This window comes from Girardinichthys multiradiatus, chromosome 13 (genome assembly GCF_021462225.1).
Source record: "Girardinichthys multiradiatus isolate DD_20200921_A chromosome 13, DD_fGirMul_XY1, whole genome shotgun sequence".
Taxonomy (NCBI): domain Eukaryota; kingdom Metazoa; phylum Chordata; class Actinopteri; order Cyprinodontiformes; family Goodeidae; genus Girardinichthys; species Girardinichthys multiradiatus.
Window position 1 is genome coordinate 21,983,988 of NC_061806.1, and position 18,870 is coordinate 22,002,857.

At 39.8% G+C, this 18,870-nt stretch overlaps 1 protein-coding gene across 2 annotated transcripts; it reads right to left on the minus strand.

The window, feature by feature from the left end:
• Positions 1 to 1,834: 1,834 nt before the first annotated feature.
• Positions 1,835 to 18,800, minus strand: pex1 (peroxisomal biogenesis factor 1). Of its 2 annotated transcripts, none has more exons than XM_047384133.1 (24): positions 18,585 to 18,800; positions 17,131 to 17,277; positions 16,914 to 16,997; positions 15,632 to 15,746; positions 14,859 to 15,529; positions 13,539 to 13,658; positions 13,314 to 13,434; positions 13,087 to 13,193; positions 12,893 to 12,978; positions 12,671 to 12,803; positions 7,714 to 7,810; positions 7,468 to 7,638; positions 7,241 to 7,395; positions 6,978 to 7,164; positions 6,682 to 6,848; positions 5,544 to 5,678; positions 5,382 to 5,446; positions 5,143 to 5,285; positions 4,222 to 4,325; positions 3,903 to 4,076; positions 3,555 to 3,797; positions 2,709 to 2,873; positions 2,374 to 2,504; positions 1,835 to 2,067 (listed from the first exon to the last, which is right to left on the minus strand). In XM_047384133.1, the coding sequence occupies exons 1-24, from the start codon at positions 18,690 to 18,692 to the stop codon at positions 1,986 to 1,988; spliced, it is 3,711 nt and encodes a 1,236-aa protein (XP_047240089.1). In that variant the 5' UTR covers positions 18,693 to 18,800; the 3' UTR covers positions 1,835 to 1,985. The 2 variants fall into 2 exon arrangements, with proteins under 2 accessions (XP_047240089.1, XP_047240088.1); XM_047384132.1 differs by having other exon boundaries at positions 5,143 to 5,306.
• Positions 18,801 to 18,870: the final 70 nt, after the last annotated feature.

Below are 18,870 nucleotides of genomic sequence, written 5' to 3' on the forward strand. Positions count from 1 at the left end.
TTTGGATCACTTCGAAGCTGTGCTAGAAATAAGTAGGGATGGGTACCGAATACAGCATGTTTATTGGTACCGACCGAATTCCATCGGTACTACCGAGTACCAATTCATGTAGAATCAAACAGTACCATGTTTCAGTACCTAAACGCATCATCGTGACACCGAGGGAGTGGAAGACTGGGTGATTTTCCATTCAGGACATGAACACAGCATTGCACACACATGAGCGTAATGACGTCAGCAGCCGCTGCTACAGTCAACAAAGCATGGCTCCATTTTTCAAAACGGTGCAGATTACACTCAATGCAATATTTGTGAGGTGAAGTGCAAGGCCAGCGGCGGGAATACTTATGATATGAGGAAGCACCTGGTGAAGCACCAGGTTTTTCTCAAGGCTAAATAGAGCTTAAAATGTTAAGCCTGTCTCCAGAAATTAAGTTCCAAATCTTTTTTCTTTCTAAAACAAAAATAATTCAGTTGTACGCAGAATATTTTCAGCTAAAAATATTTTTGGCAATGGTTCTCAACCAAAAAAGGGTGGCTTGTCCTCTTCAGGTTGGAGGGGAGTCCCTGCCTCAAGTGGAGGAGTTCAAGAATCTTGAGTTATTGTTCATAAATGAGGGGAGAATGGAGCGGGAGATTGACAGACGGATCGGTGCGGCTGCCGCAGTAATGAGGACGTTGTGCCGGTCCGTTGTGGTGAAGAGAGATGACCATTTAGGCTTAGGCTGCCGACATCATCATGTACAATACAGCAAAGACTGATTCACCTTATTTACATCTTCCTTCTATGTATATAGTGCTTAGATTGTTGTACTTGTCTAGAGTTTGTGTGTGTATATATAATATATATGTATATATATAGTTTTTTCAATTTTTCCTAAATTTATTATATAAGCCTTTTACAGTCTGTAAATATTTAAATAATTCTGTTCGATATTGTTTGTAATATTGTTCACTTTTTATTCATGGTTATTATTCTTTCAATAGCTTATTTTATCCTTCCTAATATTACCTTACTAGAGGTGCACCTTTAATCTGCCACTATAAGTATTTAGGAGGATGATAAGGTTGATCTTATCTCTATCTTAATAACTGTATGATTGTTATAGAAGTTTGTGCTGATTTACTCAACTATTAAGGGGGAGGATCCCTGCGCAATCGAACTGTAAGCTATTATTAATTCACTGTTGTTCATTGTTTAGAGAATATCTCTCTTTTCTCTGACATACACTCATGTCTGCTTAAGACACTTGTAGGCTCACTAAAACTCTTCACTACACTTAACATTTCCTCACATTAGGAGCTCTCTTAAGGCCTAAGATGCTTCGTAAATAACTTATCTAACAGAGGGAAAAAATCTTAGAATTTGAGAAACTAAGATATTTTCTTAGAATGACGTCACAAGGAGCTACTTTTAGTCTAAGGATTCTTTGGGAATACAGGCCCAGGTTCCTAACAATTTGAATTTGATGTTGTCTAAAGTCCAAAAAGTAGTGAAATGGCCCTTTTTTGATTTTTAATGTCTACAGATAAAATGTTAAAAGTGTGACATTGTTAATTAAAAGATAATGAATGGAATGGATAATGAATTTTATAGAGATCAGTGTAAAATCCCTGTATTTAAGCATTTTAACATTTTGTCCTTTAGAAAACTGAAGATGAGAGAAAAAAAAAAAGTCTAGAACAAACATTTTTCCATGCTCAGTTTTCTTTTTTGCATACATATCCAGACCTGGAAAATGGTCAAATAAAGCTCAAAACTTCTCAAGATGTCGTAGGAACACTGCTAAAAAAAAAATAAACAGACAAATAATGAGTAGCAAATGTGCAAAAATATTTTCATTTCTTTAATTACATTTTAAAATTATACAAGATCTGAATTTATACATATGTGCAATGATTACATAATCTTTTATTTCACCACATTAGTAGAAAAACATTGTACAATCACTGTTTTAATCTATGAATCAAATGTTGATGTGCCGTCAGGCTAAAGTGACACGTTGTCCTGGTGTAAACATGACGTGAGGAAGCGATTTGTCATCTGAACCCCCAAAATATTGATACCTAAAAGATGAAAAAAGGGTTTAGATGAGAAAAACTGAAAATAATGTGTGCAAACCTTTCACTTTAGACCTAAGTAAAGAGTTAGAAACTATGATTTAGTGCTCCATTTCTTCACAGCTATGATGAGCGATGATAAACTTTATTTATATTCCTGATTCCTCATTTTTATAAATGCTTATAGACATCCTGCAAGTAGGACACTGCAGGACTTATGACACGCTTGATAAACTAAACCTATTTAAAGACATTACTGCAGTAATTTCTGTTTTAATCTGTTTGAGAGCCCTCTTGTTTTTAAGTACTCACAGTTGAGCATATTTGCTCCAGTCGACTGGGCTGAGTGAGGGTCTGGTCACAGCCAAAGCAGACTTAATGTGCGTCTGAGACAGCAGGAGGCCCGGCTGGCTGGAGGCTGAATGCGTCCAGACAAATTCTTCCTAAACAGAAATAAGCAAAGACTTACACAGGTACATGCTAAAATCTGCTGTGCATTCCATTAGCAATGAGAAGATCAGCGCAGCATGGAAATTTAAAGCAGAAATAGACTGAGCAGACTGGTGAGATTAATTGATGATATGCACAGACTACTAGAAATATAGGAAATAACAGCATTTACATTTATTTTATTACATTTCACATACATTTCCTTTCCTGTAGCTGTTCTTGATGTTTTTAATGTCCTGCTGCAGGCGCTCCAGCTGCTCAGGGCCGAGCTCTTTGTATCCGGACTGGATGGAGGACATGTAAGCTAGAGGGAAACTGCTGACTGGCTCTCTGGAATTGGGTCCAGAGACACATGGTGAATCCTGTTAAGCACATACATGTTAAAACCGAGGCTACAGTTGCTCAATTTTAGTGCAATCAAACTCCTGAAGCAAGTCTAAATGTATTTGTTGTAATTAATAATACAAAGGCAAAACTGGAGAAAGGTTAGAGGTCCAGGGAAACAGATGTAGTGACATCTAGAGGCTGTTTCTGAAAACCTTTCAACAGGATTCAGCATTTTCCTTAAAAGTAAATTTATAAAAAGGCTGTTCAGATGAGACATATACAGAGCCTTGAAGAAGTACTTCCCCTACTATCTACAAAAATCTTGTTATCAATCGTCGCGTTAAACCAACAACATTAATGTATTTTATTGGTATTTTTTGTGAATATTTGTAAAGGCAAATGGAAATAATTTGTGGTTTGCCAGATTTTTTACAAATGAAAAATGTCACATTTTTCACTTTTTTATTTGTGAAACAAATAAGAAAACCAATGTATTAATATCCTTCCATTTGAGAATTAACCAGTACTTTGTGTCTGTCTATAACATGAAATCCATATAAAATACACAAAATGTGGCAGTGAGGCAACAGAATGTGACAAAGTTCCCGGTACTTTCGTTTAAAAAGCCAATTTATTAATGTAGCAACTTTAACTGTAATAATACCTGAAGTGAAATATGTGGAAACAAGTTCTGCTATGATGTGATTTGAGCTCACCCGTCTTGAAACTGGTGAGTTTTCAGTCTCCGACTCAAAAGAACTTCCGAAATACAGCCTCCAAACGTTACCGTGGCGTTCCTCGTGTTCCGCTCGAAGCTCGGCAGGCTCCAGAAGAACCAACGACTGGTCCAGCACCAAGCTTTGGTCTCCCTCTCCAACAGAGACGTCTGAGCCGCTGCTGTTATTTGGGAAGATCATGGAAGACAGGCTCATGTCGCTGTCTGAGGTGGAGGTCAGCTCCTGATTGCCAGAAGAATCACAACGTTAATCATCGCCTACGTTTTGTCTTTTGTTTTATCAATCAAAAACATCCTATAACTGTATGCACATCCAGGTTGAACGTACATGCGGGGTGCCAACGCCTGAGCTGTGGACGGCCTCCAGCTGTGCATTGTAGAGCAGAGCCTTCAAGTCTGCCCCGGTGAACTGCTGCGTTACTGCGGCCAGCTGTTCTAGGTCAACATCTGGAGCCAGAGAGAGTCCAGAACTTAGAGCCTTCAGGATCTCAAAACGAGCCTCCTGGAAACAATAGAAAGGAGACAACTTTTCACCACAGGATTCACAAGCAGCAAAGCAACTTTAGCCATGTTGTGTGATATCTAGTGCAGTTGTCTTCATTTATAATCATAAATGATGCAGATGAATGATTTTTAAGTCTAAACACCTGATCTGGAAGCGGACAGTAGAGGGACTTGTCCAGTCGTCCTGGTCTCAGCAGGGCTGGGTCTATTAGATCTGGACGGCTGGTGGCTGCAAGCACGTATACCCCTACAAAACACAGCAGAAAGGGAAGATTATGTCAAAGTTAGTCCCACATGTGCAAATAAATCACTTTTCAGTACAATTCAATGCAATTCAGCTTACTTATATAGCAACAAATTACAAAACAAGTAATCTCAAGGTACTTCTGTATACAAACCAATATGGTGCCAACTCAGTTGAGATCAATACAGATGTTACAATTCAATCCTAATTAGAACACAGTACAATCAGGGTTAGTTGATCAATATCATCATACAATCCTGGCTTCCACATCATAGATTTAGAAAACGCAGTCGACCATTGGCTTCTTAGTGTAGGAAGACCCCCACAAGTTCACCTCATAGTCGGAGAGAGATCAGTTGGCAGGTAAATGGTTCGGTAACATTAAAAAAGAAGGATTCCTCTAGGTTTTGGATAGTCACGTTTTTTAAAAAAGCTCTGAAATAATTTCCCATCATAAGACAAAAGCACCAAATATAAACCCTTCATTCGACAAAGGACTGGGCTTCCTTTGACAAACTTGCACTAAGATATCCATGAAAGTCAGTTGAATTTGATTGTTGCTGAGTTTTGCTTTTTTGCGCTAAAGTACGATCCGAAACACAGCAGCAAAACTACAGCAGAGGACATGAAAGAGAAAAGAACCAAGAAGCTGCAGTGGTTACGTTCAAGTGGAAACAAGGAGTTGCTTTAAATGCTATGAAATCGTGCAGAGAAAGAAATGCCAACAAACTACACAGAACTGTAGAGGGGAGGACAAACAGACACAATTATCATAACATCAGCTTTAAGTGTTAAAGTTGCACTGATGTTTGGAGCCTACCCTGCAGCCCCTCCACCCCATCCAGCTCGGTGAGCAGCTGGTTGACCACACGGTCAGTTACCCCTGTGCTGTCATGGCCTCTCCTCGGAGCCAGAGAGTCAAACTCATCGAAGAAGAGGATGCAAGGTTTGGCAGCTTGAGCCCTGAGACAGTGAAAAGGAGGGCTTCAACCCAGTGGGAACATGAAATACTGCTTAGAAATACTGAAAAAACACAGCAAAACTTAAAAATAGGTTTACCTTTGGAAGACGTCACGAACTCCTTGCTCACTGGCTCCGATGTATTTACTCAGAAGTTCAGGTCCCTGCATAGGTAAAAGTTTATCTCAGTAAACAAGACGTTCTTTTCCCCAAACACAAGGCTAAAGGCCTTTAGACTATGCAAACAGATGTCCAAGTTACCTTGATGCTGATGAAGTTCATACCGCTGTCTTTGGCCACAGCCCTGATCAGAAGTGTCTTCCCTGTACCTGGAGCTCCATAGAGAAGGATTCCACAGCAATGCCGGATAGGGAGATTAGAGAAGAGGATTGGATACTGCAAAGCATCAAAGACCAAAATTAACTTTTTTTTTCTAATCTATGATGGGAAATTTAAAAAAATAAAACAACTAAATCTGTGACAAACAAGGATTGACAGAGGTCCATGCTTACTTTGGCCTTACACAGAGTGAGCAAAAGGGTAAGGGAGGTAAAAACAAATCTCTAAAGCTCACAGTTAGAGAACTGCAACTACGAGTACTTAAATCTCCACAACCATTAGGCTCTATTAACAAGTAGCTGCTTGGGAGGTCAGAAAAAATACCTTTCTGTCCTACCATCACAAATATAAACATGAGGTTTCCTTAACTGCTCAGGAACTTTAACTGGAACCATGCACTTTAATCAGATAAAAGTAGGACTTAGATTTTATGCAATAAACCCTCCAGGCTGGTAGGGTGTAGAAGGAAGGATGAATATGTGCTAATGCACCACATGTCTGCCGTTAAGCATTCTGGATGTGTGATTCTGTGGTCCCATTTCTCCTTCAAGGGCACTAGGAGTTAAGAGGGTATGGCATCTTGAACTCTCTAAAACACAACAGGAGATCTTAAACAGAAAATGGGTCATTATTAGGTCTTTCAGTCAAATAATAAGAAAAAACATGTGGTCAAATCTAGACTGAAATGGTTCATCAGACACAAAATCAATATTACTCTATGACTTATCTCAGTCTGCAGACCTAAATCCTGTAAAAAACTTTAGATTAAGCAAAACAGAAGAGAGAACTATCAACTTTAGAGGGTCTGGAGAGTTTTTACAAAGAGGAGTGCTCAAAGATCTTTCGCTCTATCCATCAACCCTGTGAAATTATAGAAGCCTAAACGTCAGCTAATAAATGTGGCTCACACTGTATATTCTATATTACAACCTAATGGAGGCAAATAACATCGACATGCATCTGCAGATCTTTGCAGTAACATGATATCAGGAGATTAGAAGAATGACGACATCCTAAATCACACAGGAAGATGTCTTGCAGTGAGCAGCAGTCTCCTGACCTTAGCAGGGAGTAGGATGGTGTCCATCAGTTGCTGTCGCACTTCTCGCAGCCCTCCCACTCTTTCTAGTCCAACTCCACTCGGTGTGTGAAGGTCTGCACCCCACAGTGATGGAGGCGTGAACCCACGGAAAGCATGAACAAAATCTCTCCATAAGAGACAGACACCTAGGAAATAAAGGTTGCAAACAACTTCAAATCAAGATTAATAAAACAGATCACATGGGTGCATAATGAGCTTTAAATCTGTCTGAAGAAAGAATTTCAACATGTTTTTTTGTTAAAGTCTGTACATACCTTGATCACTGTGTCCTCTCTGCATTGTGTTAGCATGGATGGCACGCTCCAACAGCACACTGAGATCCTGGGCTGTGTATCCCTCTGTCTTCTTGGCAACCGCCTCCAGGTCAAGATCTTTCAAGGTCTCCTCAGACAGAAAGGTCTTCCTCAGGATCAAGTGGTGCAGGATTTCAGCTCTCTGGGCCTGCAAAGCAACATATCCTTATTGTTTTGACAATTTTTGGCATCCTCGGTGTGTGCATGTGGATGTTAGTGCTGACCTGGTCTGGTGGCTGAATGTTTACAAATCCCTGGATGAGGTGGGACCCCTGGACCTCTGTGAGAGAAGGGTGGAGAGAGTACTCGCTCTGGCTGGTGATGACCAGACACACCAGGCCGGAGTGCAGCACAGCCTCATCGACCATATCATACAGACCTGCAGCCAATAACAAGATTTATCAAGACCTGACGCTTCAACTGATTCAAAAGAACAGGTTTCTAAACTTACTTTGTGCAATATGCTGCTGCAGGAGCGCCTCAGGCCCGTGCTCGTGTTCAGGTGAGGTGGGTGCATGAGTCAAATGATCCAGGTCGTCGAGCAGGACCACAGAGGGTTGTCTCCACTCTGCCTGTTCAAATATGTCCTGTAGAATCTGCCTCACAGTGTCTGCCCTTTTGCCTTAAAATGGAAACAACCCCATAAAGTTTTTGCTTGCCTCTGATACTTCTGCACATTAAAGAAATGTTTCTTGACCTTGGAGCTTTTTGCAGTCCAACACCTCCACGTGTGCGTCCAAAGCCTCTCTGGCTTTTCTGCAAAGGGCTCGGGCTAAAGAGCTCTTCCCACTCCCCTGCAAGAGGAAATGGGTGAAGAACTTGACATAACTAACTGCAATAAATGTAGAGTATTTAGTTAGATGAATAACTATATTTTGTCAACATTTTTTGTGTTATTTATTTTGTTTATGATAAAAACAGTTAAATTCAATCCCGTTCTTTTGTATACAAATATGTCACACACCATCATAAAAATGGGAAACTTCATTTTAACAGATAAACATTGCTACTGTGCTGCCAAACAGGAAGGTACAATGCATTCAATCATTAGAGATCTAAACGCAACATTTATTGATAATTATATGGAATCAACAGTGGAAAATTAACAAACCTAATCACACTGTCACTTTTTAGTTGTTTGAATCATCAGTTAGAGTTTATTGTTATTAACAATGGATGACCAATTCTTATATTTTTTCATGGTAATGATAAATCAGTGTTTAACAGAACTATTCACACCTGATCCTTCCCCCATTTTGGAAAGAAAACTGGAATGATTTAGTGTTAAATACAGATAAAGTTATTATAATGGGGGATTTTAACATTCATGTTGACGCTGAAAGTGATAGCCTAAATATAGCCGTTAATGCTATCTTAGACTCAATTGGCTTTGCTCAAAACATTGATAAACCTACCCACCTTTGTCTTCATTCTCTGGACCTTGTGCTGACATATGACATTGAGTGTAAAGAAATAACAATATTCTCTCATAACTCTGTCCTGTCTGACCATGTCTTAATAACCTTGAGTTTAATTTAACCGAGTACTCCACACCTGAAAGAAAATTTCATTATAGTAGATCATTATCAGGCGATGCTGTGACAACCTTTAATGAATCTGTTCCACTTTTAATTTCCTCATTAACACTGAAAAGCACAGTGGAGGGCAATAATCTGCCCCTTCACAAATTGATTATTTTGTTCATAGTGTTTCTTCATCATTGTGTGGAGCAATAGACAATGTAGCCCCCTTGAAAAAGAAGGTAATCAATCATAGGAGGCTAGCTCCTTGGTTTAATTCAGAGCTGCGTTCTTTAAAGCACAATGTTAGAAAATTGGAGAGAAAATGGCGCTCTACACACCTAGAGGATTCCTACTTAATCTGGAAAAATAGCCTACTGTTGTATAAATAGACACTTCGCCAAGCTAGAACATCTTATTTCTCATCATTAATAGAAGAGAACAAGAATAATCCTAGGTTTCTCTTTAGTACAGTTGCTAAACTTACAGAGTCATAGCTCTGTTGAGCCATCCATTCCCTTAGCTCTCAGCAGTCATGACTTTATGGGATTCTTCTTAAATAAAATTGATTCTATTAAAAATAAAATCTTTGACATACTCCCGAAGATGATTACTTCATCCTCAGCAAGTGAGACAACATTGGAAATAACTGTAGAACCTGATCTGTGTTTGGACTGTTTTGATCCTGTGAAGCTTCCTGAGTTATCAGAAATATTAGCTTCATCTAAACCTTCAACTTGTATTTTAGACCCAATCCCAACCAAATTATTTAAGGAAGTGTTCCCTCTGATTACCAGCCCCATTTTAGATATGATTAATCTATCTTTAGTAAATGGATATGTACCACAGGCTTTTAAGTTAGCTGTAATTAAACCTTTACTTAAGAAACCTTCGCTTGATCGAGATGACTTGAAAAATTACAGACCTATATCCAATCTTCCATTCTTATCTACAATTCTTTGGAAAATAGTTTCTGATCAAATGTGTGAGCATTTACACAGCAATGACCTGTTTGAAGAGTTTCAGTCAGGTTTCAGAGCTCATCATAGCACTGAAACAGCTCTGCTGAAAGTCACTAATGATATTCTTATGGCCTCAGATAATGGACTTGTGTCTGTACTTGTCCTGTTAGATCTCAGTGCTGCATTTGATACAGTCGATCACAATATTCTCTAAGAAAGGCTGGAATATGCTGTAGGGATCAGGGGAACAGCGCTAGGCCGGTTTAAATCTTATCTGTCTGACAGATTCCAGTTTGTTCATGTAAATCATAAATCATCTTTAAACTCCATGGTTAATTGTGGAGTACCACAAGGTTCAGTACTTGGGCCAATTCTCTTTACTATATATATGCTTCCAATAGGTCAAATTATCAATCAGCATAGGATAAATGTTCACTGTTACGCTGATGATACTCAGCTTTACTTATCCATAAATCCTGATGAGCCCAACCAGTTAGATAGACTACAAGCATGTCTTGAAGATATAAAAACTTGGATGACTTTAAATATTTTGCTTCTAAATTCAGACAAGACAGAAGTTGTCGTCTTTGGACCGGAGTCTTTAAAAAAGAAACTGCTTAGTCAATCACTTAACCTGGATGGCATTAAATTGACCTCCGATAATAAAGTAAAAAATCTTGGTGTTACTTTTGACCTGGACATGTCATTTAAATCCCATATTAAACAGGTTTCTAGGATTTCCTTCTTTCATCTCCGGAACATTGCCAAAATTAGAAATATCCTATCTAGGAGTGACGCTGAAAAACTAGTCCATGCATTTGTTACTTCAAGGCTGGACTATTGTAATTCTTTACTATCAGGATGTCCACAAAATGCAGTGAAAAGCCTTCAGTTGATTCAAAATGCTGCAGCAAGAGTTCTGATGAAAAGTAAAAAGAGATATCATATTTCTCCTATTTTAACTTCCCTTCATTGGCTTCCTGTTAAATCCAGAATAGAATTTAAAATTCTCCTCCTCACATATAAAGCCCTTAATGATCTAGCTCCATCATACATCAGAGATCTGATTGTTCCATACGTTCCTAACAGAGCACTTCGTTCTCAGACTGCAGGTTTACTGGTGGTTCCTAGAGTCTCTAGAAGTAGAATGGGAGGCAGATCCTTTAGTTATCAGGCTCCTCTCCTGTGGAACCAGCTCCCAGTTTTAGTCCGTGAGGCAGACACCCTGTCTACTTTTAAGGCTAGGCTTAAAACTTTCCTTTTTGATAAAGCTTATAGTTAGAGTGGCTTAGGTTATCAGGGAGGGAGCCTTCCTCCCTCCCTGTTGGATGGAGTAAGGGGGAGTCAGGTTTAGCCTAAACTGGCTCAGTTATGGTTGAGGTCCAAACACACCCTCCATTTCTGCTACCTGTATGACCCCTTCTCCTTTCCAATGGATATAATCAGTCTGACAGAGGGAGGTATCCCAATCCTTGTGGTTTTTAGTATAACAATGAAAATCAGAGGGATCCTTTGTGAGGTGCCTTGAGACGACATTGTTGTAAATAAGCGCCGTTTAACTAAATAATCTGAACTGAAACTATCTGTGTAGTTATGCTGCTATAGGCTTAGGCTGCTGGAGGACATAATGACCACTTTCACCCTCTTCGCTACATTCTCACACTACTCTCCAATTTTGCATTATTTGCTGTTATTTCAGCTTTTAACCTTGTTCTCTCTTTTCTCCTAGAAGCTACACCTGGCCTGGCTCTGTGTCTACCTGTGACACCTTTCTGGAGAGGGGAATCGTCCGAGCTTCTGCTGGCAACAACTTAATGCTCACCCTCTACAGATGATCCACATGGCCCTGTCTTTTAGTGTTTAACCCTTTCTCTCTCCTAGACATGGAAATTGACTGAGCTTTTACTGTAACTAATTATATGAGCTCTCTTTCAGACTCTAACCTTGAAAACTGGCTCAGAGTTTATCTGTTCTTTCCTTCTAGGTGAAACGACTAAAGGAGCTACATCCATTAACATTTACTTTTCCTTCCCATAGAAAGGACTCCTGGATCAGTGCTTCTTTGTTCTCTTTGTGTCTCTGCTCTGTTCTCTCAAACCCCCAGTCGGTCGTGGCAGATGGCCGCTCACACTGAGCCTGGTTCTGGTGGAGGTTTCTTCCTGTTAAAAGGGAGTTTTTCCTCTCCACTGTCGCTACATGCATGCTCAGTATGAGGGATTGCTGCAAAGTCAACGCCAGTGACTGTCCACTGTCTCTACATGCTCATCCGGGAGGAGTGAATGCTGCAAGTCACTGACTGGATGCAATCTGCTGGGTTTCCTTAGACAGAAAAACGTTTTATCCAATTTGAATAAATAACTAACTCTGACTGCACTGTTCAATGGTTAGGATTAATTGGAATGTATGTACTTGACTGTTGTGAAGTGCCTCGAGACAACATGTGTTGTGAATTGGTGTTATATAAATAAAACTGAATTGAATTGAATGTATTTTTTGTGATTTTATATAACGGACCAACAAAGTGGAGAGGAAATGATATATGGTTTTCAAAATCTTCCACAATTAAAAATCTATAAAGTGTGGTTTGCATTTGTATTCAACCCCCTTCACTCTGGTACCCTAAGTACAATTGGGTGCAACCAATTGACTTAAAGGTAACTATTAGTAAATATACCCCACCTTTGTAGTTTGCTACAAGCCATGTAGGCAGCGCAAACTATCACTGAACAGACCATCCCCTGGTGGTGGCAGCATCATGCTGTGGGGCATGTGTAAAAATGGCCCAGTCAGAGAAGAGATCTAAGTCCACTTAGAATTTGTGGCAGTACTTGAAAATTGATGTTTAAAGATGCTCTCAATCCAATCAGACTGAACTTGAGTTATTTTACAAGGAACAAAATGGGAAAAACTTTAGTTTTCAGACATTCAAAACTTATACAGACATAACCAGCAAAGGCTGGAAAGTATTATACACAACTGAATGATACTGCATGGCACAGTTTTTAGAATTGTATTTGCTAACACTTTTAAAAACAATTTTTTTTATTTCAATTCACAATTATATGCTACTTTATGTTGGTCCATCACATAAAATAAAAAAATACTTTGTAGCTTGGAGTTGTAATGTAAAATTGGATATTTTTGCAAGGCACTTTAAAATGTAAAGATCTACCTTAGCGCCGGTGATGAGCAGTGCCCCTCCCTTGAGTCCCTCCCCAGAGGTACAAAGTTCCCTTGAGAGTGGGCTACCCAGCAGGTTATGGGAAATAAACTCAAATCCACTCTTAATAAGATCATCAATGCCACTGGGGAAAAAAGAAAAACAGCAAGTGAAAACATGTTAGGGTAAATTAAAGCGGAAAAATATCAATGCACAATTCTTTCAAGAACTTACCCAAGTATTTGTAGGGAGGAGAGCTCTGTCTCATATGCTTTAGTTTCAGCTTTTAAAGCAGACTGTGCTATTGTCTGTCTGTCCACCTGAAAGTAACAAAATCTCATATAAGTCAATATGCTTCATGGGCAGTTGCATTGGAAAAAAAGAGGTTGTTTCCAGGATTTCTGTTTGTAATCAATGCCCTGTATCACCTGTATGTCTTCCTTCTGGAGAACGGTGGGTGCTAGCAGAAACAGCTGGTCTGGAGGATCGTTCTCTGGTTCTGGTTTCAGCACCGTCAAAGATAACTCAAGCTTTGCTATAACATAGGAAAAAAGAAATATATATATTTTTTTTATATCGTAGATATAAGATAAGAGGTTTTTGCTTTGTAATCACACTTCTTAAGCTTGTAGAAGAAATGAAAAGAATGAATCACCATCACTTCCATGTAGGATGATAGTGCTAGAGCGAGGAGTCAGACACGCCAAGGGTTCATGACTCTTTGTGTGCAGCCAACCGAGGAAAGCCGTCTGGATCTCTTCATCGTCCTCCTCAGGCTGAATTATAAAGAAATCGCAACATTACAAGCGGCACATCAAATCTTTTCTCAGTTCTGTACAAATGCAATCACAGCGTAGCAAATGTGTACTCAGGTGCCTACCAGAGGTACTAGAGGCTGTAGGTGGATGTTAAAGGCCACTTTGATGACTGATTTCACGGGTTTAATTCTCACTGATGAATGTGGCTGGATGTTCAACTTGCTGGCCAGGGACTGTGGTATCTGAGAGAAATGCAACAGATATTATAGAATATATACAGTGCCTCTCTATCTCTATTTTTCCACATTTAGATCCATTCCAACCACAAACGTCAATGTATTATTGTTATTATTATGTATTATTTGCTTTTATGTGAGAGACCAACACAAAGGAGTGCAAAGGAGTGGGTGGAGAAGGAAGGAAGGAGGAGGGGGGTGGGTGGATGGATGGATGGATGAATCCAACCAACGGTCTTCAGAAGTCACCGCTATAAATGCTGTTATGTGAAGGTCATGCAAGGAGTATTCAACACAAAGCAGCCAAGAGTCTTTTGGTATCTCTGGAGGACCTGCAAGAATCCACAGCTCAGGTGAGATAATCTGTTGGCAGGAAACTACTAGTTATCCACCCCACAAATCTGGCCTTAATGAAACAGTGACGAGAAGAAAGCCATTGCTAATATGCTATATTTTAGTTTGTCACAAACCATGCAGGGGACAGAGCAAACATCTGGATAGAGGTGGTCAGGTCAGACAAAATGGATATTTTTGGCCTACTTGAAGAAAAACTAACACTACACATAACCCTAAACACACAATGCTTTGGGCTAAGAAAGGTGGTGACAGAATCGTGGGGATGCTTGTCTTTAGCTTGGACAAGAAAGCTTGGCAGGGATGATGGGAACCTGGATGGGGCTAAATACAGAGCAATAGTGAAAGAAAACCTGCAGAAGACTGTGGTTTAGGTTCACCTTTCAGCAGCACGATGACCCTAAACATACAGCGCTACATTGGTTTAGGTCAAATAATATTCATGTGTTAAAATGCCCCAGACAAAATCCAAAGCTAAAGTCAATTGAGAATTTGTTGTAAGACATGAAAACTTCACAGATGCTATCTATCCAGTCTCACCGAGCCTGAGGTATTTTGCTAAGAATAATAGGCAACAGTTTCACTCTCTAGTTGAGGAAAGCTGGTAGAGACAAACCGACAAAAACTTGCAGCCTGAACTGCAACACTTTTCAGATTTTCAATCGCAATACATTTTTGAAAACACATGATCAGTTTTCTTCCACTTTGTAACTATGCACTACTTTGTTCTGGTCTAAATAAAAAACGCAAAAAATGCATTGAAGTTTGTGATTGTAACGCCATAAAGTTAAACAATTCCAATAAAACCATTGTCCCAGAAATGATTTTGGATTAATGAATATTTGTCCTTACCCATACTTTTCCACTATGGATCTCCCCCTTGTTATGACCCCTCTCCAGCATCTCAGCATCGTGGCACACAACCCTAACTACAGTGGCTTTCTCCTCCTTCGCCTCCTCTCCTCCTTTCACACCTTTATCTTTGTCCAGTCCTACATTCTTCATTTTCTCCATGGCCTGCTTTGCTTTGTCTTTCGCTTCTTTAGGGGACAATACCTTGAAAAGACGGCCATACGTCACTACAGACTGACTTCCTCTTACTGTTGTGTTCAGACTAGGGCTCCAAGAAAAAATGTGAATAACACCATCAGCAATGTGACTCATGGTACAAAAGGAGTCCGGAGGTGCACCACACACTCTGTAGATAGAGTCGGGAAAGATGACAGGGATGCCGGGTACAGGAGGCTGCTCTTTAACTGGATTGTGAGGGCCCCTTATAATATGACGGAGCAGGCCAGTGATGCCACCCCACTGTTGGCTGCGAGCAGTGCAGGAGGCATTATCCGATGATGGCTCTGAGGGGGGAGACAGACCCATGTCTGGCTGGGAGTGAAATCGTTGATCAAGGCGGGATCTCGCAATAGCATCACTAAGGTCGCCGATTCCAGGGCGGATCTTTGGAGACACCACGAGCTCAGTGAACTGCTCCAAACGACCATACGGTGCAAATGGAGAGACGGAAGCTGTGTTGAATTAAAACAGATGGTAGCGCGCTTATGAATATTATCCAAGAATATAACCTTGGAGCAGAGATGTAAATAAAAAATAGCCAAATGAACACAGACCTATTCTAATGTAGATTACTGTATGATTGTCCACCCACACAGGAAAGACGGCAGGCTGGAAAACCACTCTGATTTGATCCAGAAGCTGCTGCTCCAACACAGAACTGTGAAGCTCCTGGAAGTGTCAGTCACATGAAACAGGTGAGACAAAAAAAAATTCAGGGATGCATGTGATTTCAGATAAAAACAGCAACATAAAAAAATACAGAAATATATAACATTCACATATAAATCCTGGCAAAAGTTTTTAAACCACTATAATGTATAAAAAATTTTAATGGGATTTTATGTTATCAACAGGAAGTAGCACATAAATTGTTTTAAAAATCTTTAAAAAAAATCTGAAACATCTGGTATGTATTTGTAAGGACAAGGAAAGCATTTATCAGAGATGTGGTCCACAAGTCACCTCTGACTGCTGCTATTAACAGCTAAAGTGGGAGAATCTGTCTTTAGGACAACCGTTAGTCAAGCACTCCATAAATTTTGGCCTTTATGTCTGAGTGGTAAAAACAAAATGGTAAGAATATTGTTTAAAGAAAGCCATCAGACGTCCCACTTGCAGCTTCCCAAAACCCTTGTAGAAGCCACAGCTAACAAGTGGAACATGGCGCTCTAATCACAGGAGACCCAAAATTTTACTTTTTGGCCAAAATGCTGAATTTTTATGTGTAGCACAAAACTAACACTACACATCATGCCCGTGGTGAAACAAGGTAATGGCAGCATCATGCTTTGGAAATGTTTTTCTTCACCTGAGACGCTGAGCCGGATTGATGGGAAGATGGATGAAGCTAAATACAAGGTAAAACTTGATTGTATGGCTGAGGGCCACTAAACTCCAAACATACAGGCAGAGCTACAATGGAATGGTTTAGATCAAACCATATTCATGTGTGAGAATGGCCCAGTCAAAGTTCAGACCTAAATTAAATTAGGAATGTTTGGCAAGACTTAAAAATTGATGTTCCCAAATATTTTCAGTCCGTTCTGACTGAGCTGCAACAAGTTTATACAGAAGACGGGCAAAAAATGTATTCTGTAGATGAGCAAAGGTGGTAGAGACACGCCCCAAAAGACTTGCGGTTGTAAGTGGAGTGAAAGGTGGTTCTACAAAGTCTTGACTCAGTGGGGCTGAATACAAATGCACGGCAAACGTTTGCGATTTGCCATGTTTGTAATATGAAACTGTTCCAGCAGTGTAAAAAAACTTTTACAAGCACTGTCACCATTTTGAGGCTGAAAGAGTTTCAAACATAGATGCAACGCTCCCACCACTCACCAAGATCTCCCAGTCATCAGACGACAAAGGTTCCACAAACACCTGATTTAAAGATGAGACTTGATGGCACGGCCTAAGAAAACCCTAAAAGAAATCACAATATCAATAAAACAATATTAAGATCAACTCAGACCACTCTTTTACGTAACAAGGGATGTCTGGGTTTTGTGTCATATAGTAAATGCAAAACAACAAATCAAGCAAAAACAGGCTCAACTTGTTCTCCGTCCTTCAAGCCCAGCTTCTCTCCAAGTTGCCGACACAGCTCCACGTTGTGGTCATCTGGGCCGCAGGAAGCCCTGTATCGAGTCCAGCTGAGAAACACTGGAGATCCATTGCCCCAGGACAGCTCCAAAGCCTGGTTCTAAAACAGACAGAAAACATGTGGGTTCCAGGAAAAATCTTGTACTGCTTGAACCAACAATTCAAACTATGCTTGTGTGTCGTTGCACCTCAGCTGTAGTGGAAGATGGGATCAAAGTTTCAGGAAACAAATCACAAAACCTCCCGGGGATTCCTAAAAACATATTCTCTTGTGCAATTAAATGTCCCCATAGAATTTTAACCTGATGGGCTGTAAAAAATGAGAGCAGCTATTTACTATTGTATGTGTTTATGTTCTACTTCTGATAAAAATAATAAACAAACCCAGTTTGTTTGTATTTATCTAAGGTCTGTTTCTTTCTATGGGATATAAAACAAAAAAAAAAACACTTGTTATTTGCCATTTTTTACATGTTTTAGCATGGTTTAAGTATTCAGGCTTCTCCTGCAACTACAGTGAAAAGTTGTCTTTAGGGATATGTCTTTATCAGCTTTATCTAAAATATCTAGAAACTGATATTTTTGCTCATTGTTCTTTAAAATAATACCTCAAGCTCCATTAGATTGGATAAAGAGCATCTGTGAGCAGCCATTTTTCAAGTGTTGTCACAGATTGTCAGTTGAATTTAGCTTTGACCTTTGACTGGACCTTCTAACACAAGAATATGCTTAAATCTAGGTTCTGACTGTATGTTTAGGCTCATTCAGACTGGAAGTCTTTTGCAGCCGGTTTTCGTCGGGGGTTGCCCTGTATTTAACCCAATATATCTTCCCATCAATTATTAAAAGCACCATGGTTCTCCCACCCCCGTGTTTCACCATGGAGACTTCACACTGCACAATGTTCCTTTTCTGCCTAAACTGGCATTTAGCATGTAGGGCAAAACGTTTATTTTGATTTTTCTGTGAGAAATCACACACAGATGGACTATTAATAAGTAATTAAGTGACTTCTTAAGGAAAATCGCTGCAGAGGATTTTATGTAGGTGTATCAGAATAAAGGAGGTTGAATACATGCCACATTTTTCAAAATGTCTATTTGAAAAACAATTGTTCAGGATATTTAATATATTACGTAATCAAATCATTTTGACAGGAACGGGATAGATAGATATTCGGGTCTTTATCACCATCGCTTTTAAGGATATTGAAAACACTGACATGAGGCACATTTCGTTTAGCACTCTAGAAAATAAACAAACATACATGCTGACATTAAAATTACATGACCGCACTAAGTAAAGCATGAAGAGACACATAAATAGAGCAAGACGAATCAAATCAACTATTCAAGTGTTGCAGGACTGACAACACAAGGCAGAGTGGCTCCAGCTAGGCTAACCTACCTCTTGTAAGGAAAGGTTTGATATCAACTTCGACGGAAGGTGAAGAAAGCAATTTTTAGCGTTGTTAAAAACAACTCTTACAGGTTGAATACCCTGACTGGCAAACATTCTCTCCACATTGCCAAAGTAGCTCTGTAAACGCCAGACAGGCTGCTCCGCTGCTGTTAGAAGTGCCACAAACCCGGAATCGATCGATGTCCTCTGCTTGTAGAGACGCCAGACCAAAGTAGCCGATGCTAGAATGTGTTTTTCAAAATAAGACGTTTGGAAAGAGTCTTCGGTCGAC